The sequence below is a fragment of the Clarias gariepinus genome, chromosome 26 (genome assembly GCF_024256425.1).
Source record: "Clarias gariepinus isolate MV-2021 ecotype Netherlands chromosome 26, CGAR_prim_01v2, whole genome shotgun sequence".
In the NCBI taxonomy this organism is placed as follows: Eukaryota; Metazoa; Chordata; class Actinopteri; order Siluriformes; family Clariidae; genus Clarias; species Clarias gariepinus.
The window spans coordinates 8,257,908-8,282,109 of NC_071125.1; the positions used below are offsets into that span (position 1 = coordinate 8,257,908).

Consider the following 24,202-nt stretch of genomic DNA (forward strand, 5'->3'; position numbering starts at 1 on the left):
TAAACAGGCCTTAAATCACTTATTATTTTAAATAAATTCATATATATTATTACACTAGCATTTTGGTAAATACGTAAAAAAATATTGTGCAGTTCAGATTATTAAAGAAGAAATACCATTACTTAATTAACCTAACCTAATTTTATGCATTTTTTAATGTGCACAGGGCATGAATAAACTTGCCCAAGCAACTGCTTATTCGCTTTTTCTTAGCTGAACTGTCAATAAAGGATGAAAAATAATATTAAGTGTTTCTAAAAGAAAGCTACTGTATAAGGGGGGGTAACCTCAAGGCTTGATGTTTATCCATTGCCCTATAGTCAAATCTTTATGCTCCCTGGGAAACAGAAGCTTTTGTTCTGGCTAGTTTCAATAACAAGTGGTTTTCTTATGGCCACACAATCTTAAGAATTATTGTTGCTTTTCTGTGTGGTGAAATGCTTTCACATTAGCTATTAAACTAGCTTAATAGCTGTGATTTCTACTGTCATTTTTTTACAGTGCAACTTCACCAAGCATTAAGGTGATCACTTAATTCATTTATATATATTTTTGACATCATTTTCTTTGCAAACTTTACCATTCACCGCCATCCTTCCCGGTTTTAATAATGCATTGGATAGTTCTTAATTCCATTCTAGCAATTATAGCAATATTCTTAGTTATAGACAGTAGACAGTATTATGAAACACAGTAGCATCTTTTCTATTGCTACTTTTCCTAACATAGTTAAAGGTACTCATTGCATAAGTTAGGATTAAAAGAAGAAAGAAACAAATTAATCACTGCATTATTTATCCAAATAAAACTCTTAACTGTTAAAGTGATGCAAAAAGTGACTTTTTGAAAAGGCATTGTATTAGTTCATGTGTATCAGTTATTAGTTTAGTCTAATCTATGTTTACTTATCATAATCTCATTAATTGTTCGTCTCACTAATATTTCAGATAAAAAAAGGTTTTGGGGGGAATTTTACAGCAGTACGGCTATAAAATCTCATTTGATGTCCTAGGGCATTTGAAGAGCCACTGCTAAGTAATGAACCGAACACGAGGGTTAAGTGCCTTCTCTCGCTTCTACAAGTCTTCTGCAGTCTCGTTTTCCTCAAGCGTGTCGGTGTCGCGCTCTGGAGTTACAGCACCACAAGCTGTGGACAGCGACCGGCGCTGAAAATCAATCATGCGCGAGATGGGGGATAAAATCTGTCCTTTGCATCTGGACATTATATTTAATCAAAATCTAGGGGAAAAAAAGATTAGATATAAAAACACAGTCTTTTCATCAGGGTGGTCATTTCGATGAACTTCAACAGCCTGTCATTTCCTTGTACTTAAACTGCAGTGTAGGCATGCATTGGCTTTTGATCCCAATTTAACTACACATACAGAGAGAGAGAGAGAGAGAGAGGGAGAGAGACGGGTGCTTCTGCAAATCCTTTTGGCTGGTGATGGTAGTGTGTGTGTGTGTGTGTGTGTGTGTGTGGGGGGGGGGGGATGTTTGGTATGGAGGGTTGGTTGGGGCAAAAATGAGCAAAACATTTCATTTTGTGCCCGACGGAACTTCCTGCGGTGTTAACGACACATCATCCCATGACCACTGCGAGTGATCGCACAGGAATCTGCAATTCTTCTTTTTTTTTTTTTACAATCATAAATAGGCTCCAGGCATCCAGGCTCCATCAGTTACAGCTTGGATCTGGTCCTAAGCAAGACCTGAGTTCCCTGCGTCATCAGTTTTTCCGAATAAATTTAATCCCAAATTTTGCAGCCTGCAGAACACTGACTGACTGGTACATCTGGAGAGAGAGAGAGAGAGAGAGAGAGAGAGATTGTGTGCACATCAGGGAGGAAGAGGAGGCAGAGTCAGAAAGGGAGGAGGAAGAGAAGGAGGAGGAGGAAACAGAAGAGTTGGAGCTCGCATTTGAAATAAAACTCGCTGCTTTCGTCCTGCGCGCGCGTTTTTACGTTCCAGCATCACCGAACTGAGCCTGGTCTCGTGAACGAGGAGGAGGAGGAGGAAGAGGAGGAGGATCCGGTCCTCTAAGTACCCCAGTACTGTCTAACACTGTTGCTCTGAAGCTCATGGGCGAGAGCGCGGATGGCGTGCTACTACCTGGTGATTAGCTCCACGCACCTCAGCAACGGACACCTCCGGAGTATCAAGGGAGTTTTCCGCGGTCCGCTGTGCGCCAGCGGCGGCGCAGACTCTCCGGTAAAAACTGCTCTTACTGTACTTACACTCTTACACACACTTGCACATGACTTTCTGAAAGAACTGTATACGTGCAGGCACGTGGTAACGTCGCGATCTGTCAGACTGTTGCACCACTTGAGCAATTGTTTCAGCGGATTTGCCCTAAACGCGCAAACCCCAACGCTCCAAATGCGTTTATTAGCATAACGGTACCTTTAATGATCGGCAAGTGGCGCATGCCACCTTCTCTCACTTCACTTTCTCAGCTGCTTTGTCCTCTGTTAGTGTTCGGGTTTAGTGCTGTGTAGTGAGAAACGCTCTTTTTTTTATTAAGAGTAAACAACAAAAGCCAAAGGTTCTTAAACATCACACACACACACACACACACACACACACAAATTAGCTTTCACATTTTTAAATGCTTTATGAGCACAACACCCTAGGAAAGAGGATGGCTTTTTTAAATAAGCAGTCAAATAAAGCATAAAAAAATACTAGAACTTTTGATTTATTTATTTATTTTTAATCCACAAGGACCAAGAAAGTGTACTACAAATGTTGAGGACTTTTTAGAAGTGAGAAGGAATAAAGAGTTTTCTATTGTGCATTGCAATAATACAAACAGTAAACACTGTAAAAAAAAAAAAAAAAAAAAAAAGCATAATTAACTATCAAATTAATTTATTCTAGCATTTGGGATTATTTATTACCATATTGGGAGTTTTCAAAACCTTAGGTGTCTCCTGGAACTTTGTTACATGGATTTTTGAAACATATGGGACCTAAACCTCCGTTAATAGGTTTTCGGATGAAATCTTAACCATTGTAGAGTATACCAAACTTAGTTTTTGTCACTCAGCAATACCTTGTAGTATTGCAGTGTTTTAGATAGATAGATAGATAGATAGATAGATAGATAGATAGATAGATAGATAGATAGATATAAACTTTATTGCTTCTAAGGGAAATTACAGATATACAGCAACAATAGAAACAGTAACACAAGGACAGGTATTTATTTGTGATTACACACAGTATATCCTACATGTTGTCAGCAGACACAGGGTAAGGTAAGAGCTGATGAAGAGTTACTAGTAAAATGCTAAGAACTGAAAGCTACACTATATATAAAGAATATAGATGAAGCAAATAATTCCCAAGCAATAATAATAATAATAATAATAATAATAATTAAGGGATAAATAAATAATACTAATAAATAAAATTAAGTCAAATGCAGTGCACCCTTGATTTGCAGTTGTATTTATGACAAAGTGACAAGAGTGCAAATGGAAGAACATTTGAAGAACAGCATGAACGTGAACGAGTGTCGTCACAGAAATAAAATATCATGCCAGTTCAGCTTTTTTAGCTCACGCAGACAAAATATATTGATGCATGTATGTGAGAAAATATATTGTTTGAAATTACACATAATATGAATGGTGCGCACAGTAGTGATGCTGAGGAACATAAATAAATACATACTAGTAGTCATTTTATACTAGTAATCTTTTTTTTTTTTTTCATGTTTGTTTTGTACTGGTCCCTAGAAGATTATTATCAGCACACAAAGAAAATTTGCTTTGGCACTGTATTGAAAAGTAACAAAATATAACTTCAGCCAGCATCAGGGGCTCTTATCGTCAGAATGCTTGGCTTTAAAATGTAATTGTTAGTGAGGATTGTAGCACTAAATGTTGTTGTGGACGGTCAAAATGAAATAAACGCTAGAAAAATCGAATAGAGTTACATGAACACTAAGCTTAAAATGTCCTTGTTCTATATCGATCAAAACACAATTTGCTGTTTGGAATTAATGAAAAAGCTAAGTCTGTGGTCTAAAATGGGAAAAATGCATTTCAGAAACAACATTTACGAGCCTTTCTGACTGAGAGTTTACTATTCCAACAACATCCAACAAACAAAAAAAGAATTGAATGAATGAATGAATAAAACATCTCTCTATGTAGTACATAAGGTCCATAATAAGTTATAGTACTAACTGCAGGGATTGAATTAGGATAGAGGAATATAGGGATATACTGTAGGAATTCTGTGTCGCGGTCTTTATCCTGAGAAGTTGAACTTATGCTTTAAACCCTGTTTTACTGTTAGTTTTTTGTTTCAGCACTGATGGTCTTGATGGAGTTTAATCTCTGTATGTACATATATCAGAATATATGTTTAAAATAATTGTATATATATTTTCATTGATACATAAATAGAGAGAGAGAGAGAGAGAGAGAGAGAGAGAGATAGTTCAATTTCCTGAAAACATCAGAAACAGCACAGCTCTTTTTAAATGTGTATTCCATGATTTTGCAAGCATCAAGCAACAGAAAGTAACGTAATTAAAATGAATCAGGGCTGTGCCGAGACCTGTAAAGGGTTAGGTGCTTGAATATAAAAAGCTGCCCACATACCAAGATGTTCCAAATTCTAACTTGTCAAACTAAAGCAACTAACAGTAAAATAAGCCACATCATTATGATTACACCTTAGAATAGTACATCATTAAAAAATATATATATATATTATTTAAATGTGCATATTTTATTACTTTTTTATTACTACTGTAAATAATAGTTATATTAATATAGTTTTATAATATATATACAAAACTGTATAAATATAAATAGTATGTAGTAATAAAAAGTAATAAATTATATATATATATATATATATATATATATATATATATATATATAATACTAAACATGTTTAATAATAAACATGCCGTCCAAATGATCAACACACAACAGTTACAGAACAACCTGAAGATATGACCTTATTAATCCAGTAAACAGGACAACAAGCAAACAGGAGAGGGATGACCGAACAGCTTTATATAACCACAAGTTACTAAAACTAAACCATCTCTCATGTGTCAGATCAGATATTATACTGTAATTGTTCCAATTTTAATTTAACTTGTTCTCTGTTAGTAACAGTTAAGGGGAACAATAAATTATTTAACTTGTTAGTCAGTGTCACTCATTACTGCTTCTTCAAATCAGAAACTGGTAGTTGTGTGCGTGTGTGCGTGCGTGTGGGTGTACACACAGTCAGAACCATGGAGACTTTGCACCAGGTCCTGAATGGTCCAGGTCTCACTGTGTGTCTTTGATTGACTGCCTGCTTTTGTCCCATATTATAAAGTAGGCCATAACCACAGTCACTTGCCATGTCATTGTCTCAGAGGAGAAAAGCATAATGTAGGAAGAAAAGAAGTGTAAAAGCTGAGGAGGGTCTATTTTGCTCTGATATATATATATATATATATATATATATATATATATATATATATATATATATATATATAGATGGTTTCCTCTATGGACAAGACACCAGTGACCACAGTAGCCTAAGGTTTTATCTCCCACTCATTCTTAAAGCTGTCATAACTAAAATATCAATTTATCTTCGAAATTGATGGTATTAAAATAAATGAAGTTCTCCCACACAGTACAATAACAACATGGATTCAAAGAACAACTTAAAAAATAGCAGTATCTCAAGACAGTTTTATTTTCATTATCTTGAAAAATACATTCTTGTTTCATATTTATATCCCGGGTGTGTGTGATATGTGTGGTGTGTGTACTGTATGTGCTCACGTGTGTATGGCTATTACTGTGCATGCTATTTGGTCCTTACACAAGCGTCTGTTCTCACTTCAGTGGATGTCTTCATCTCTCCAAAATTATACTGTAGCATGTGCTCAGACCGTGCAAATTGCGTTTATACCTCTCAGCATGTGTGTGAGTATGTGCACTGTTGGCATTTGTGTGTGTGTGTGCATGTGCGCGTTACTTCCACTGGATTGACAGCCCTAGCAGGCTGACTGAGGCGGAGCTGGCCCATCTTCTGACGAGTTTGATGGGTAATTTGAGAGCAGCTGTTGAGAAATGTGGGTTTTGCTGCATCCTAAATCGGGGTGTCATGTTCTCTTTGACTCAAACCAACATGAATAACTGCAAGTGTGCAGCACACACACACGCACACACACACACACACACATACACACACACACAGACACACTCACTGCTTCTTAAGCAGAGTTCTCAGTGACAGTTTACACGCGCTCAATCGCCTTTCTTCATTAATATTTTTGCACGGTACACTGAAGTAATGGATTTTACAAACTAAATCACTCAAGTCAAGCTAAGTCTTTCAAGACAGCATTTGTCTAGTCATGACATTAACGCTTTTTGGGAATTAATTTTAAGTTATTAGTGAAAGTTTTATCTTACTGTATATTAAAAGCACATAAGGTTATTGCTTTACTGGTGAAAATCAGATCATATCAAACTGTAGGTGTAAGACACACAGTACACTGAGGACCTGACTGTAAAATAGAAACAGTGCTCTTGGTACTGTATGACACTTATATTGCTCTTCGTTGTTTTGTCCCTCTGCCTACCACCTAACACACAGTATGAATGCAGATCATTTCCTGCTCTCTGTTTCACCCAGATGAGGATGGGTTCCCTGTTGAGTCCGGTTCCCCTCAAGGTTTCATCCTACTACCATCTCAGGGAGTTTTTCCTTGCCACTGTCGCCCTCGGCTCGTTCATCAGGGACTATCTGACCATTTTGATTTATACACATTCCATACAAACTAAAGTAATTCTTTTGATTGTGTAAAGCTGCTTTGCGACAATGACAATTGTTAAAACGCTATACAAATAAAATTGAATTGAAATTGAAAATTGAATTTATCAACCATACATATGCAAAGTCAGGTGCTGTATTTCCTTATATGAGCAACAGATGGTGCACTTTTAAACTCTTTTTTTAATATCCACATCTTTACAGTATATTTAATTAGGTTTGGGGATTTATTTTTAGAAGGTGGAGTAAGGAGTCCAGGAACAGGTTAAAAAAATGTCGAGTTAAATTTTCTCAGGAAATGCCCTGATATTTATGTGAATAATATGTGAATAATACATGGTCCCTTTATATATATATATATATATATATATATAGTAAATTTATACCAAAATTATACTGTATTTATAGTAAAGTAATACCATGCACTAAATTGTTAAATTGAATTTAATATTGTAATAAAGATTAAATTCACTGTCCTAACATATAATGTCATATCCTTAAGGTAAACATAAATTAAGATAATTTTAAAAATAAAAGAAAATAGTAAAATCTAACTAACTATATATATATATTTCTGCTACACATTACTAAGTATTAAGTTCAAACATTGACTTGATATGTCAAAGTTACTACATATTCGTAATGGAGTTGGTAACCATTCCATACTCAAGCATATGTTTAAGTAAATCAGTCAATTGTCGATTTATAATCAGTTTAACTAAACAGTACAGTTGCTTCTTTCACTTGCAGTGTATCCGGAAAAAAATCACTTCCCCCACCATTCACTATCACTACACCCAGAATGCATTACACATACATACATCAACTAGGATTATTCCCATAACCATGTATTACTGAATATTTTAATGTTAAACATGACCCAGCTGTCAAAGCAGAAGTACTATGGTTAGTATTGTGGGCCCAATAATATTTAATATTGCACACATATTCCTTGTGACAAATTTAGCATATCACACTCTTCATGTTAAAATTTTGCTTCATTTCTGGTTTACCTTTATCATTTTTCCTAACAAACAAAAAAGTACGGCCACATCTGGGGCAGATGGTTTTCCAGAAAAATTCTATAACTGATCACTGTAAGATCGCACACCATCAACCAATTTAGACAACCATCTTGTGAGCATGTGCAGTTATCTACATTATGCATGCGCCTTCCTCTGACTTTGTGTGTGTTTCTGCTACACAGCAGTTGTGTGAAGAAAAAAAACATGCAACATGGTATGTTTTAGGAGTTTTTTAACTATAGTAAGTCCCCGAGTTATGATTTTCTGCAGATACGAGTGGACTGCGGATCTACTAACATTCATAGATGCAAACACATGGGAAGTACTGTATCTAGTGTATTATATAAAAAAATAGACATTGCAGTGCCCCAGATACCAATATTTACCATTATATACAATATTGTCATTGTGTAAATGAATTTATAAAATGTTCAAAGTCCAGTATATCGTATGTGTGAGCATGTGGGGGTGCGGGAGAAATGAATCAGCATCATCGGCCTTTCAAGAAATCAGTCCGGGAACATGATGATAGAAAATGGCTGTTCCAGCTGTTCCGATGGTTAATAATCCTAATTTCAGAAAATGCTAAAAAAAAACTGAGTTTACAGTCCAATATAGAGAAAGCAGGCATTCATTCAAGTGTGCAGACAACACTATTACATTTCAGATTACATTTCAGATTACTTAATCTGTGCCAGATTAAGTACACGTTAGGCATGTTTAAAAAAGCTTACATGTGGTTACGGTTTTTGGTCACATGATGTGGGGAAAAGGGACACATGCACTGCTTAGATTTAGCCTTGTGGATTGGTTTGGTTTCAATTGTATCTTTGTGTCAAAGGTGTATTAGTCTCACTTTGTTATACTTAAGAACAAATCCAATTTACAAACGTGCTCCCGGAACGGAACTTGTTCATAAATTGGGGGTTCACTGTTTTAAAATAGATTTTTCATATCGATCACTTGAAATGCACAGGAAATCAACTGAGCATTAATTATCATTAATTATTATTAATAGCAATATAATGCTATGGTTATAAAAAATAATGAGTCAATCTCTTAAAATTATTTTGGCTAAAATAAAGACATATCTGAGTTATTATATTATAAATATGACACATCATGAATTAATGAACGGTTAAGTATATTATGCCATAATATCTTAAAAAGACAAGTCAACATAATTACAGATTATGCTAAGCAAACATAATGACATAAAAAGTCAGTCAAAACATGAAATGTAAAATCAAGTATTATTAAGAGTTATTATTAGATATTAAAAGTTACAAATTGTAAATAATAAGTAAAAAAAAAAAAAAAAAAGCCAAAGCGCCTTAACTTTTTTCACAACTTGCTTTTCAGAGCTTCATTAAAAGCCGGCACAGTGTCGCCTCTGGCCTTGGACTAGCATTTGCATCGAGTTTATTTCCCTTTTCTAATGAGTTACAGAGTGAGAGCCTGACTGGTTCACTATGTTCACGTTGCCCAGAATTGACGCTAATTGATAAGGTTCGTCTCCCTGTTTCCAGTAAGTGTTTTAGCAGTAACAGCCATGCTGAGATCAGCTGTTTCGTATCTGCATTAGAACTGAGCAGGCAGCGTTTAATATTCTGCTCCAGGCCACAGCTGTCCTCTGAGGTCGCCTGTCTGAAAGTCTTTGTGCAGAGGTCCTCACGGTAACATGGTGTCTGAACGCTAATCGCACAAGTAGGTTCATAAATCAATCTCTCTTTTTGGATGCATTAATAAAAAAACACTTAGCATTTTATTTTTTACTCTACATCTTACTATTCATTTTACAAAGAAAGCTTAAATGGTATCAGAGAGGAAAGAAAATGAAGAAGGGGGAAAGTAAAAAAGACAGGAAAGGAAAGGGAAGGAAAAGAAAAGGAAAGTCCTACAAAAATGAATGTGGTTTTCGAAGCTTTTTAGAGAGAGACTGGACACCAGTAATTGCCCCCACTTATGCTAATTATGCACTCAGAGAGAGAAAGAATAGGAAAGAGGGAATGGCACTCAGCAAAAGAGAAAGTGAAGAGGAAGCTTAGTCGATCTGTTTGTGGTAGTGAACATGAGAAGGTTTGCTTTTTCAGATGTTTAAAAGCAGTTTGTCTGAACTTTCCGGAGCCATTATTATTACAGGAAATGATTGCTAATGGCATTAAAGTGCTGGCAAATGGCACTGAAGAAGAAGAAGGGGGTTAAATAGAGTTTAGGTCACTCACTCCTTATAGGCCAATTCAATTTAGAATGGTCCAAGTGTGTGTACCCAAATGTACAATTACTCAAATGATGTTTCAATCCACACTATGACCTTTGAGCAGGTAAATGAATGTGTGTATATGATTGTGAAATGCAGTAGTCTATTTGATAGATGAGCTCCAAATCCAACTCAATTAAGATGGATCATGGTGCTGTCTATGTGCAACATAACCCTTTGAACTGATTAAACTCAGAATGCTAAATAATTTCCTCCAGATGTTTTCTTTATTTGCTCATTACTTAAATGCATATATTAATTACTTAGACAAATATTTAAGTTGAGATGAAGGATATCAAAGAAACAACATTTGACAAGCCAAATAAACTACAACAAATGGGCAGAGCAAAGTTAATGACCTGTGATTAATTACATCCATGATAAGCAGAAAAACATCTGGAAAAAATCTATGCAGATGGGACTGCAAAAAAGAAGAAGACCACATCAGGCTCCAAGTAGTGTATGACAGGTTCACAGAAACAGAACGGTCAAATATTGGCAAATCCGTATCCAGTCTCTTTATATTTTTTTATCTGCTTAATTCCAGTAAGTCTTGGCCACTGAATTTTGCTAAAATCATGGCTCTGAATTGTGCATGTACCTAGAAAATGGATGGTAATCCATCACTGTATCGCCCGCTAGTGTGGGCATAGGGTGAAACATGATTTCATTTTCTCATTAGAGTCACAACAGAGCCACTAAGATAGATTATAATAAAATGAACATAAAACCAAGCATTCATTTCTTGTTCATATTTGCTCTCCCGATAGCACACGTCTCCGGCCCGGATCTGACTCAGCCTCCAGTGCGGATCGGGATCTGAGTTTTCTGCTATCCGGGTTGGACATGACCTGATGCATACATGATATTCATACAGTTAGGGGTTCCCCCTTTTACCAGACTGATTCAAAAAGGTTCTGCTGTCATGTCGAATTCATTTCAGACAGACAGATAAAGCCAAGATAAAACACAAGATGTGTAGTGGCGGCATAAGTGCCAGGTCATATCATATGAGATGGAAAGTAAACTTTAAAGGCAGGGACTATGAATTGAAAGTTCAGTGCTATGAATGTCCATAAATAAAACAGATTAGGATAAAAGGATTACTTTGTAGGGACTGGGGAATATTTATGCAAATTGTATGTAAGTATCCGTTGATCCGTTGTGGGAAATTAGACAACTGTTGCCTATATAATCTTTCCCCTTAAAAATATATTTCTAAACAAAATGTTTCTTGACTTAATTCCATAATGATGGTACAAAATGTACTTATAATTACAGTACCAGTCAAAAGTTGCATACAATGTTTTGGGAATTACTTTATGTTTTATTTTTATTTTTTCCACTGTATTAGTGCTGAAGGCTTTAGATTTGTAAAATAAATCATGAAATTATGCAGTAAGCTGAAGTGTAAACAAAGCCAGATGTTTCATATTGTTCAAAGTAGCCACCTTTTGCTTTGAAGACAGCTTCGTACATGGCACTCTTCATTTTCTTAACCAGCTTCATGAGATAGTCCCTTGGAATGATTAACAGTCCTGAAAAAGTTCCCATATGGATTAAACAGGTGATGGCTGCCAATAGTGTGAAAAGCTGTCATCAAGTTAAATATAGATAAAATATTTATTTTTATTATTTTATTTATTTATTTATTTTTACTACAACCTTCCATATGTTTTTTTTCATAGATATGTCTTCAGTATTGTTTTACAATGTATAAAATAATAAACATAAAAACAAAAAATTTTTAAATAAGAAAGGGTATCCAAACATTAGACAGGTACTGTATATTAAGCAAATATATATAAAGCAAAGCATGTCTTTTAGTGGACTTTGTCCCATGACTTGTAACTATTTTGAAAATAATAATGCAATGGAAATGTGTGTAGGAATAATAACCAGATATACAGTAGTTTGCAAAAGTCTTGATACCTCCATAATTTCTTTAATTTAATGTAAATTCAACAATGTAAATTAAATTTAAGAAATGGTAACACATGTTTTACCATTACTTTTAATGGTTCAAAGTGCCTATTAATACAATTATTATTATTATTATGTTTTTGCTCATTGTTCATCATCACCAGTATATTAATCATGCCTTATGTTAGATGTTTTAATGCTTGAATGATTCATAGGTCACTGCATGGCTTAATAAAACATTTCTCTCAAATTGAACAAGTACAGGGACTGAATAGGCCAAAAACTTGCCAAAAATGAGAGTTAAAAAAAGGCCTTCAGGAACCCTGAAGAACTATTCCTCAAGACGACGTTAAAAAAAAATAAATACAAGGAGGTCTGGGTCTTTGTAAGCAAAATATAAAGAAATGAGGGGTGGCTCAAGACGTTTGCACAGTACCATAAAATAAAAAAAAGTGTTGTGTTTTATAATATGCACTGCCAGGAATCATGTTTTTTTTCCTGTTAATAAAACAATATTTAGGTGTGACAAATTCTCATAGAAGCATCATTATACTGTTATGCCTATATTTTAATCTTGCCTTGCCGCATAAATAGATTGCTAAACTGGCTTCAGGGAACTACTGTGCATATCAGTGAAAGACTCTGACATCACTGGCTGTTCTTACTACTGCTGACAGAAGGGTTCACACTACATAATTCATTGCTGAAAATATAAAAACATGCTTGAAAATCCAGAGTCTCTGATCTTGCATACAAGAGTGAGTGAAGTAAGCAGTTGCCAAGCTGAAGGAGGAATTGTCCGTGCCCCAATAGTTGGCAACTGGGAATTCAAGGCTAAAATTATAAAGTGTGAACTAGGCTTAAAGCAATTATCTGACGCAGGCTCGATTTTTGGATCAAGCTGATATAAGAGGAAAAATATCTAAGTGATTATGGGCTCGTTATCAGGGTACAGATGGCAGGGACTTCAGTCACAAAGACAACTAACTCAACAGGGTGTTTGAACAAAAGAGTGACTAAAATTACATCCGAAGTTAGATCTGTCTAGAAGCCATCTGAACGTTGCGTTTGTAATATTTAAGGAAAAACAACAAGAGCTACTCGAGAAATACTTAGAGTGCCTGAAAAATATGAATGCAGGATGTGATGAGAAAAGAACAGAGCGTCCACAAGTAAACAGAGAAGGATATTAAGAGGTAGGAGTGCATAAACCCCGGATTACACAGCCAAATGCACATTTAAGAGTTCATTGATGCAAAAAGCCATGGGTTCTGGTGTGCCGAGATGTGGAAAAATGTAATATGGTCATCCTGAGTCATGATGACTCACCTTTCATCATATTTTCAATAAGTGGGCGAGTGCAAGTATGGTGCACATCAAGAAAACAGTACAGGGCTCAATGCTTGACCCCTACAGTGAGCAGCTCCAGTGAATTTTCTATGCTGTAGGAGGCATTTTTTTTTCTGGACATGATTTGACTCTGTTCACTAAAGCTACAGTCACAAGGCAAAAATCACATGATGTACCTCTTGATCCTTTTATCCTCTTTAAAGAATTCTTTGTTTGTGAGTTGAAATTGATTGACGACTCATTTAGTGCCAATGCAACCAAAGACAGCAGATGATACACCAGCTTATGGAATATCTTTTAACAATTGCTATTGCCATTACAGTTCCATTGGGGTTGTGGCTGTCCACTTACCTTTTATGTAAGATACTTTCATGTTTCTTTTCTCTTTAAACTGGCCACCTTTCTTTTGTGAGAAATCTTCAACAGTCTTTAATGAGCACGGAACATTTCTAATTCGCCCCGTAACAAGCACATGGATCATTGGTCCCATTAATCAACTACCATTCTGTTTCTGATTTCCGGAGGTAAATTAGGTAGCCTGCTATCTCTCTTTCTGCATGGAAAAGTTGTGAAGAGTGTGAAGAGATTTTAGAACATAAAGCTTGTAAACTGGTGCATATTGACTTTTAGCCTCCCTGTCTGTGTGGTATAGGTGACACATACTGTGGGGATCACTAAGTGTCGTCTCGTGACGGCTTTACTGTCGTCATTCTGTTAAAGATGCTATATGGTTGGGATACATAGCACATGTTTATATCCAAATATTTGTGTATAGCGACTTTGGTTTGTCGCTAGTGCAGTTAGCTCAGAATACAATGAGCCGGGCTATTTAGCACACTACAAGTTGAATTAGATTGTGGAATAAAACCATCGATCATGAAAGTGTCGACACCCTAAGGTCTTCAGGGCCATTAGTGAAATTGTTATATTACATAAAATATCAGATTCTTAACACTTTCTGAAATAAAAGCCATTCTTTTGGATTTATTTACCTGTATGACAGAGCAATTGCTATTATGGATTCTGTTTTCAAGAAAACTGCAACAGTGAGCTCATTTTAATTATAATTATTATTATTCCTGTAGGTTGTTTAATGAAACTAGTGTGTTATTATTTTATCCTTGGAATTACTCGGTGGTTTAGTAGGTCATGTTTTGGTGCCATCTGAATATATGATGTTTCCCCTTTTTTGATATATATTCTTTTTTATTGTATGTTCTTGGGAATATAACCAGATCTGTAGGGCTTTCGGATTTGTTTAGGTACTGGAGCGTGTCTATGATTAGATTTTCAAGCACTTACAGAAATGTATATGAATTTAAACCGGATTATGCGAATATTCTTTCTTCCTCACTTAGACAAAAAAAGTGGTGGTGTGTCATTTTGGTGCACTGCGGTAGCCCTACACCTATGGATATAATACTTGACTGTGAATAATGTATTTTTAAGAGCTTACATATGCTGAAAAGCTTTCAAAAAAAGCCAGAAGTTGTACAGTGATAGTACAATAATGGATCAGTTGAACAGTTTTTATTTTTTTAATATGGGGAGAGCTTACTGTTTGAAGCTCAGCGAAGGCCAAAATTATGATTTCTAAACATGTGCAGATTCCAGGTCAGTTTAAACAATAATATTTAAGTCCAAGTTTTATATTTTTATAGTTTGAGAACAGTGGACAAACCTTTTTAAGATGATTTTAGCTTTGTGACATGCATGGTATCCTGTGATCATAAAGAGATGAAGATGGGCAGCAACAACACTTAAGTAGCCTGTGGCATTTAAATGACGTTCAGTTGGTACTAAGAGACCCAAAGTGTACCATGAAATAATCTCCCACATCACACCCCCTCCACCAGCCTGAACTGTTGATAAATGCAGGATGGGTCTATGCTTTCATACGGTTTACACCAAATTCCGACCCTACCATCTGAATGTCCAATTTTGGTGAGCCTAAGCGAATTATTGCCTCAGTTTACTGGTCTTAACCGACGGAAGCAGCATCTATTGTGGTCTTCTGCCGCTGTAGCCTGTCTGCTTTAAGATTCGATGGATATTTTCTCTTTCTCTTTTAATTCTCTATAAAAAAAACTTTTTTTTTTCTATTTAAAAAAAAAAACCTTCTAGTTTGAACTTTAGCATCTTCACCAGGCCTAAATGTATTGAGTTGTTGGCTTTTGATTATCTGAATAAGAAATGTAAAAAAAAATATTATTCATGCATATTTCAACATTAATAAACACCAGAAACCTGCAGAAGCAAATTACAGTTTATTTGTACCCACTACGTTGCTGGAGTTTGACATTTGTGCATACATTCCACAAGCGAAACCTGCCATTTAGAATATTAAAGTCTATTCTTTCTAGGGCTGACAAGCAGAAAGGAAGAGATGTGATGAGAAGATGGGAAAATAATTACCTGTTTTTTTTTTTCTTTTTTAAATACATACTTCTCTCATTATGTTGATAAGATTGGACCCTGAGCACATACACTCACCCACCATTAAACTGTATTGCTGAAACACAGCTGATGTGTACTGTAATTATAGAGTGCGTAGGTGTGTGTGAGACCGAAGAGAATGCTGTGGATGAGAATTACAAACATGCGTGTGAGAGAGTTTGTGAAATGTGCATTGACAGCATTGTCACATATTATTACAACACTCATTAAGGTAATGAATTGATTGATTAAACTGCGTTAATTACCTATAATTACATAGAAGACAGCAGATTATCAGAAGTCATTAGAAGAACGATGCTTAAATGACATTTCTTGTTTGTTTATATATGTGTCAGTTGCTAATATGGAAGGTGTTTTACAGATGAAACAATGTGAAAAATCTATGCTCCGTAAGTTCTACACACTATGCTTATGGTATATGGTATTTTTACTCACTTATCATCTATATTGCTCTATCTTGTATACAGGGTTTCGGGGGGGCCTGGAGCCTATCCCAGGAACCTTAGGGCACGGGGCCGGGTACACCCTGGAAAAAGTGCCAATTTATTGCAGGGTACACATACTGTACATACTCACACTATGGGAACACCAGTTAACCTAATCTGCATGACCTTGGTCTGTGGGAGGAAATAGGAGTACCCAGAGGAAACCCACTTCCAAGCAGGGGGAGAACATGCAAACTCGATGCACACAGACGGGAATCGACCTTGGCTGGAAATCTAACTTAGACTCTGGGGGTGTAAGGCAACAGTGCTAACCACTGGACCGCTGTGCCACTTTGTCACTGTGGCATTTTCACATTTTCCAAAAAAAGAAAAAAAATTTATTATTTTCCCCTTATCTATTTTTTAGACCATACTTTCAAAAGTATTTCATTATAAAAATTGTTTTACTATATTCTAAGAGTTGCCTAGAATACATTTCCATACCTGCTGTAATGTTGAAACATCCCAGACGATGCTGTAGATAGTGTCCTTAATTCAAGTTATTCCAGTCATTGCGCTGTAAGGAGGAAGGTGTTGATGGACGTGAGCTTTAATTTTGCGCGCTCTCAGTTCAGGAAGCAAAGCCTCACCTGATACGCCATGTGAGTGCATTTTAAGAGCTAGCACATGTTTATTTGATACACACATTTGCCCTGAGTTGTATTATTTTGGTCTATCAGCTGCTCCGATCAAATGCTGGCCAAAGCTGACCATCCAATCCACATACTATTTGGCACAGGTTTTATGCCAGATGTCCTTCCTGATGCAACCCTTTCATTTTATCCAATCTTGGGAGCAGCAGTGGCTGGGGTTTGGGCACTGGTTGGTCAGCGAACCCGGGCCCTCTGCATGGGACGCATATGAGAAACCTACCACCTACCAAGTTAATGAAGTCATGGTTGGACACATTCTTTGCTGTGTCAAGCAAAGAAAACAACTAAGATGAATTATGGGTTAAGAACTATCCAACATATTATTAGAACCTAAAAGGATCGTTTTAAACTAGGAACTTTAAGGAAATGTGGGCATTGAAAGGTTGTGTGGGCTGATGAGTCAAGACCTGACCCTATTCCAGAGCGGCAGGAATAAAAAGGAAAGCGCGTGAAGCGATGCAGCCATCATGCATGGTGCTCATTGTACAAGCCTCTGGAGTCAGTGTTATGATCTGGGGTTGCTTCAGTTGGTCAGGTCTGGGCTCAGCAACGTTATGTGGCAATAAAAAGAAATCACCCTACTACCTAAATGTACTGAATGACTGGGTTATCCCATCAATCCTATTGATTTTTTTTCCTGCTCTAATGGCATGGGCGTATTCCAGGACAGATTGTGAAAGAGTAGTTCTGGGAGCATGAGGAATCATTTTCACACATGAATTAGCCACCATATTGCACTGACTCGAATCAAAACTAAAAGCAGTCGATGGAAAATACTAAGGTGCGTGACTACTTTTTTTTGGCCATTTATTCTAACATCTGATCAATTTTCAGCAATGACACTGACATGTGTGTGTGTGTGTGTGTGTATGGGAGACATAAATTCAGTTATACCAGACACTTGCATCACATATATTTATATTTGTAATGGGTTATTAGACCTAGGAATCTTCTGGAGGATATAGCTCATTTTTTGCCATGAACAATTTGCGGTAAGTAACCTTTAACCCTTCATCAGTGTAGGGACAGATGGACTAATATCAGTAAATAGATAGCCATATGAAAGGTGTACAGTACCTAATAAGATAACCTTGACATAATACTGTAATTGCACAGAGATATACAATGGTGCAGGATGCATGCATAATGTAAAATACAATATTCTGGGTATAACCAAACTGATGAGGTTATTTACTCAGAGATATATCTTGAGAAGAGAGGTTGTGGAAATATATTCAGTCTTGGCCTTATTTGAAACCAAATTAGATTATTTATTACATCCATTTATATTTATGGACTAAGGGTGAGCAAAAGAATAAGCAATAAACCTATATATATATATATATGTGTGTGTGTGTGTGTGTGTGTGTGTTTAAATTGAATCACTAAGCAAATATGGGCTGGCACAGGTGTCAGATTTTAGATCTTTGTAGCAAAAGCCAAAAGGATTACACTAAGCTAAATCCTCAAGTCCCCAGTGAGTGGTGTGTGTGTGTGTGTCTGTGTGTGTGTGTGTGTGTGTTTGCATATTATGTGACCAAAGTCTGAAAATCTTCACTCTTGTTCTTTCTGCTGTTCAGCTCTATTTTGCCCCAGGCAAGCTGTCGAATCGAAACTATACAAAGCATATTTTTACCACAGGGATAACACACACACACACACACACACACACACACACACACACACATACACACACAAACACACTAATGGCTAGACGAGTGCAAACAATCAGAGGGTCAGTGTTTGCGATTCAGTTTGTGGCTCGGGATGTGTAGTCAGATTTAGCATTCAGATTGGACACCCAGACAAATTGATTTTCTCCTGTTTACAGCCTTGAGCTGCTTCTGATGACATCCTCTGAGTGCAAGAGCTTTACCATTTGTGTGTGTGTGTGTGTGTGTGTGTGGCTGTGTATGTATGTGTCACATCCCCAATCTCATCTATTGTTATGATCAATTATCAGTAGCTAAATACTTTACACACACACACACACACACACACACACACACACACACACACATTTGTGCGATAGTAGAATAATAATTTAATTGTCTAGATAGCTAAGTGTAACAATGGAGACTCTTGAAATGTTTAGATCTTGGTGTGTGTGTGTGTGTGTGTGTGTGTGTGTGTGTGTGTGTGTGCGCGCTAATTAGTGCACTGTTTGGCTCGCTTCAGTCTGAATGAGGAAAATTGGATGTAAAATTGTCTCTGCATAACTTATGGTGATCTGTACTTCCAGTAACAATGCTGTATGTCAACTCCAGCAGTATAATTAATGCTAAGGACATGTCTGTGTATGTGTGTGTGTGTGTGTGTGTGTGTGTGAGACGATGAGCTAATCAGAAACAGATGACCAAATGCTGTATACATCAGGCCACATACTGTACTGTGTTCACGTTAATACACAAATACTTATGTGCTACACTCAGCATTTAGTATGACAAAATATGTTTTTTTTTTCAGTAAGACAAATTTTTTTGTATTGCTTATGCAGGTTTACAAGGAGGTGTTCAAGTCAAACCGGGACCTTTCATTGTACAGAATAACAGAACACAGTAATGTGATTAAAACTGCATCTTTTTTTATAATAATATAATAATAGTAAATATTTGCAGTATAAAAATAAGTTACCAAGTTATCTGTAGATTTTCAAGGGTCAGGCATTCCCCTCACTGAATGTTCACAAGAACAACTGCAGAACCGCACCCGCCTCCGCCACCCCCCCACCCCCCCTACGAGATCAGCATTTATAGCCTTCTTCAAAATTATCTTCTTTAAAATGTTTGCACCATTAAAGGCTCTCATCACTCTACTCTGCTTGAAGTCTTCTGTAAATCTCAATCAGTTTTATGCCCTCATTCACAAGAAATTTCATCCCAAGTCCAGGTTTGACCTGAACAGTAAATTATGGGTGTTTGGTAACTCGGGTGTTAAGGTATTGGACCATGGCTCAGAAGGTCATGGGTTCAAACACCAGCAACACCAAACTATCACTGTTGGGCCCTTGAGCGAGGCCCTTAACCCCTTTACATACTCAATAATACATAATCAATGTTCCCTAGATATACAGTTTTTATTAACTTACATTTCTTATTATAATACATTCATCGCCTTGCTGGATGCTAAATACAGTTTTAAGAGTTAAGTCAGCCAACTACCTGGATATACTGAATGATCAGTTTATCTCCTCAGTGAGGTCTTTCTTCCCTGACATGGAGCTATTCCAGTTCATTTGTGTCAATTTGTAAAAGTGTAGATTGAGTCAATTTGTGGAAGTGTGGTCCTGGACACAATTGAGCACTGTAATCAAAGCAAAAGAGTGGTGAACAAAATCTTAGAGTGTGTGACTTTTTTCTTGACTAGGCAGTGGATCTTTTGTTTTCACTCATGTCACCTACTTTAACTCTATACAATTATCTACAATGAAATGCATTTTTATTCACACAACTATTTTGATTGATAGGCTTAATACCTATAGGATTGGTGCTATCACACAGATAGGCTATTTTACCTGACATTTTAAATATTGCATTCAAGTCCTTTAAAAAAAAAAAACAAGATAATTCTTAGTTTGTAAAACAACCGAAACTGCTGATAAAATATCCTTTTAGTAGTTAATCCACCATATCAATGAATAACACAGTGCCATAAAGACCTTTAACAAGAGTCGGGTAAGTTTATCATAAAATGCACGCTTAGAATTTGTTTTATGAAATAATAATAATAATCAAGGACTCCAGATGGAGACTGAAATGGTCACCAGTGTGCTCAATGTTTTTATTTTGTGACCAGTTTTATCCAGACGGTTGACACTAGTAACCGTCCCGAACCACCTCTGCTGTGCCTGTCTTGCTGACCTGAGCGTGCATGCATGATAATACAGCAAGGCTGCGTATAATAGGTAGAGTGCTTACGAACATAAGATAGTTCATCAGACCAACTGTCATATGCTTGCAAATGTTTAGCAAGTGCTTGTGTTATTGAACGCAGCCCTTTATATACTATCATGTGCGCATGCACAGAAAAAAAAAAAGCAGTGATTAATTTAATGCTTAATTTGGTTGTATTTTCTGATTGGTGTTAAATTTTGTTAGCTTTTAACTAACGGGCTTGATTAGCAGGCTAGTATCACAGATGCACCAGTGATTGCTGTGCGCCCAGATCTTTTTTACTCCTTGCTTACTCCAAAAAGCTCACGTGATAGATGGCCTTCCCTTCAGCAGTTGTGTGATGGGACGGGGCTCCTAAATCTGGCACTGCTGGTGGCAAATTATCTTCAATGGACCTTGGGCTTGCTCCGCTCTTAACCTAACATAGAGAGCGGTGTGGGAGCGGTGCAATGCCATGTGCCCTGGGGACTTTAAGGGCAGGCAGACTGCACACTGTACCGTTTGATTGCCCGCCAAGAGACAGCTGGGAAAGAGTTGCACGAGACACCCCGGCCCAAGAGCCAACCACCACGACACAGCCACCAAAAGGGAACAGGTCACTGCCTTGAAGTAACAGTCCCCATTTCCAGTCAAGATAGCCACTAAGTCATTGGATTGTCGCGCTTGACTCATGCCTGTGGCCATGCTGAAAGAGGGCTGGGCAAGGTCGACTGAAGAGTCCACTTTGCCACTCTGCCGCAATTATCGCTCACCAGCAACGGGGAAAGTGGCACATGAAGGGGGCTATGCCATGTGCCCCAGGGGCTCTAAAGGTGTGTGAACTGTAATAACCCTGTTTAACCAGACGAGGGACAAGCGCTAAATGTCTGCATTAGCTGCCCTGGAACATTCATTCGGGGTCAGCTATCAAGACACAGCTGTTGAAATAAAAGGGCCGCTGCCTTAACTTCCCTTAACTCAACTGCCCCCAGTCGAGATTGCAGCTGCAGCTCCTGGAAAAACAACAGCCACGTTGTCTGAGACTGCACCAAAGGAGGACTGGGCGGGGTCGGCTGGCTGTGACAGCAAAACATGCTGATGAGGAGCCTGGCAGAGCTGCTGTTTATGAGAGCCCATTCTGCCATTGCTCGCCAGCCGAGTGCCTACATGCCAACTGGGCACTGCTTCTGGACCTACACGTGCACATCTTCACTCTTATTCTCCCTTTTTTCCCTCTCTCACTCCCTAAAGTCCTTCTATTTCCCATTTTCCAAATAAGACCACCTTTTTTCTTTAAGACCTCGCCTTGTGTCTGTTTCTGTGCCTCGGTCAGGTGATGGAAGCACTCCTGAACCGAGATAGCTCCTTAGGTGCTTCATAAATAGCCAAAGTTTGAGTTTATTCGTTGTCTTGCCTCTGTTGTAGTTTATGATTATCTGTTCTTTGGGCTTTCCTCAGTTTTTTGCCATAGTTCCTGTTTTTTTTGTGCTGGTGTTTATTTATGTTTCCTTTATTAAAACATCTAAATCTTAACCTCTGTGCTTTTGCCTCGTCTGCAACCCCAATACTTCCATGACACTTGTACCCAAAGCTCCACTTTAATTCACCTTGTGACATTATGGAAAGGGTCAAATTAGAGCTTCTATATGTTTGGTTTGGCTCGTAAATATTTTGGCCTTTGGCTCCTAAAGTTTTATGTTTGCCTGGAGTCCTGATAATAATATTAAAAGATCAAAATGTTTGGAAGAGAAAAATTAGCATTTTTCCCCTTTTTATGGAGATTATATTTCTGAATAACAGCAGCCTTCCATAACGTATATCTTTCTTTATATAGTGTCTGAGTCTAGGGGTACTTTTTTGTTTAATGTTCAGAACCTTGGAGAATCCTTAGTTTGCTTATTTAGTTGAGTGGTACATCCATATGTCACAAATTGGCATATTTACGGTACTGCACAGTGTGTTAGCATTTGTGAGGAGAATCAAAATGACAGACAGCAAAGTACATTTCTGTGACCTCATGTAAAAACAAAGGAGAGTTTAACAATAAAACTACTAGGAAGCACAGATTTTATCAATAGAACAGAGTTTTAGAGAGATCATTTCTACATCATATCATCAGCTCATTTTTTACATACACATTTTTTCTATGCATTGTTACATCCGGATATTTGTGCATATCTTGCAGGTAGGGTTCTACAATATGTTTTTTAAATTTGCAATATTTGAATACATCATCATGTGATCTCTCGTGCTCTCCCTGCTGCAGCAGAACCAAAGCAGCAGCTACAACTACTAGATCCTCTTCTTTCTTGGCATTATCGCCATCTCAAAAATTAATTATTTTCACAAATTTTCTAGCAACAGAGTTCTAGCAACAGAGCTGCCACTTTCAAACACCATGAAAAAATGTGCCAACAGACAGGAGACATTCTACCAACACTATCAGCTCTAATACTACTATGGGTGCTGTACAGTACGACCAATTTAAAGGAACATTTTTTTTGTAAGATCAGGAAAGTCTTAAGGTAACCTTAAGGTGAATGTTAGAACTTTACGGCCACTGTACGATATTTATCATCAAGAATGTCTAAAATTGTTCCTAAAAATGAAACTGCACTCATGCCAACTTCCTAAGGAGGCTGTAGAAAACTATGATCCCCACCATGAATGTCTGAATTCGTAGAAAAAGGGAGATTCGTTTGAACCTGCCATTCGTAAGAATATTTGTGCCCGAGGTTTTAGCTGTTGATTATTGCTTTTCCACGCTCCCCAGACTCGTTCTGCCACTCATTTTTTTCATCTGTACCATTTTGCTACCCCATCCATTAGCAATGGCTTAGCATCTGGCCTGATAAATCACCAAGCAGTTGAACTTGACAGGTCTGAGATCCCCCTGCCGAGCAGGGTGAGCAGCTGTCATTACTGCAGCTGAAACTATTGAATGCTGTATATTACTTTTTTTGTACCTCGTACTTTGAATTAAATTGTATTTCCCAAAAATATGCATTTAACTTAATTTACAGTACCAAAAAAGTTTGGAAGTTTGGATTTTTTTTTTATGTTCTAAAACAATACTAAATATTTTCAAAACTATAAAGTAACACACATGGCATTAGGTCATTAAGTAACAACAACAACAACAGTCAGTTGCTATTATGTATATGACACAAAGGTCAGCTGTTCTGGAATAGTTCTCGCAAGAACATTATTGTCAAGTGTATTTGCAAAACTCATCAAAGACCATGACGAAACTAACTCTCATGAAGATCATTCCAGGGAAGCAAGACTTTAATTATATCTTTATATTTCATACATTTAAGGACCAGAAACTAGTCTTGGAAATTTTTTGTCAATCTGTGCAGCCGAT

At 37.1% G+C, this 24,202-nt stretch overlaps 1 protein-coding gene across 1 annotated transcript in view; it reads left to right on the forward strand.

Moving 5' to 3' along the window:
* Nucleotides 1-2,008: 2,008 nt before the first annotated feature.
* Nucleotides 2,009-24,202, forward strand: part of LOC128514456 (zinc finger protein 804A-like) — a 104,518-nt gene continuing 82,324 nt past the window's right edge. Inside the window, exon 1 of the mRNA XM_053488313.1 lies at nucleotides 2,009-2,211. Within this exon, the coding sequence (XP_053344288.1) occupies nucleotides 2,098-2,211 (114 nt within the window). The 5' untranslated portion in view covers nucleotides 2,009-2,097. The remainder of the gene's footprint in view (nucleotides 2,212-24,202) is intronic.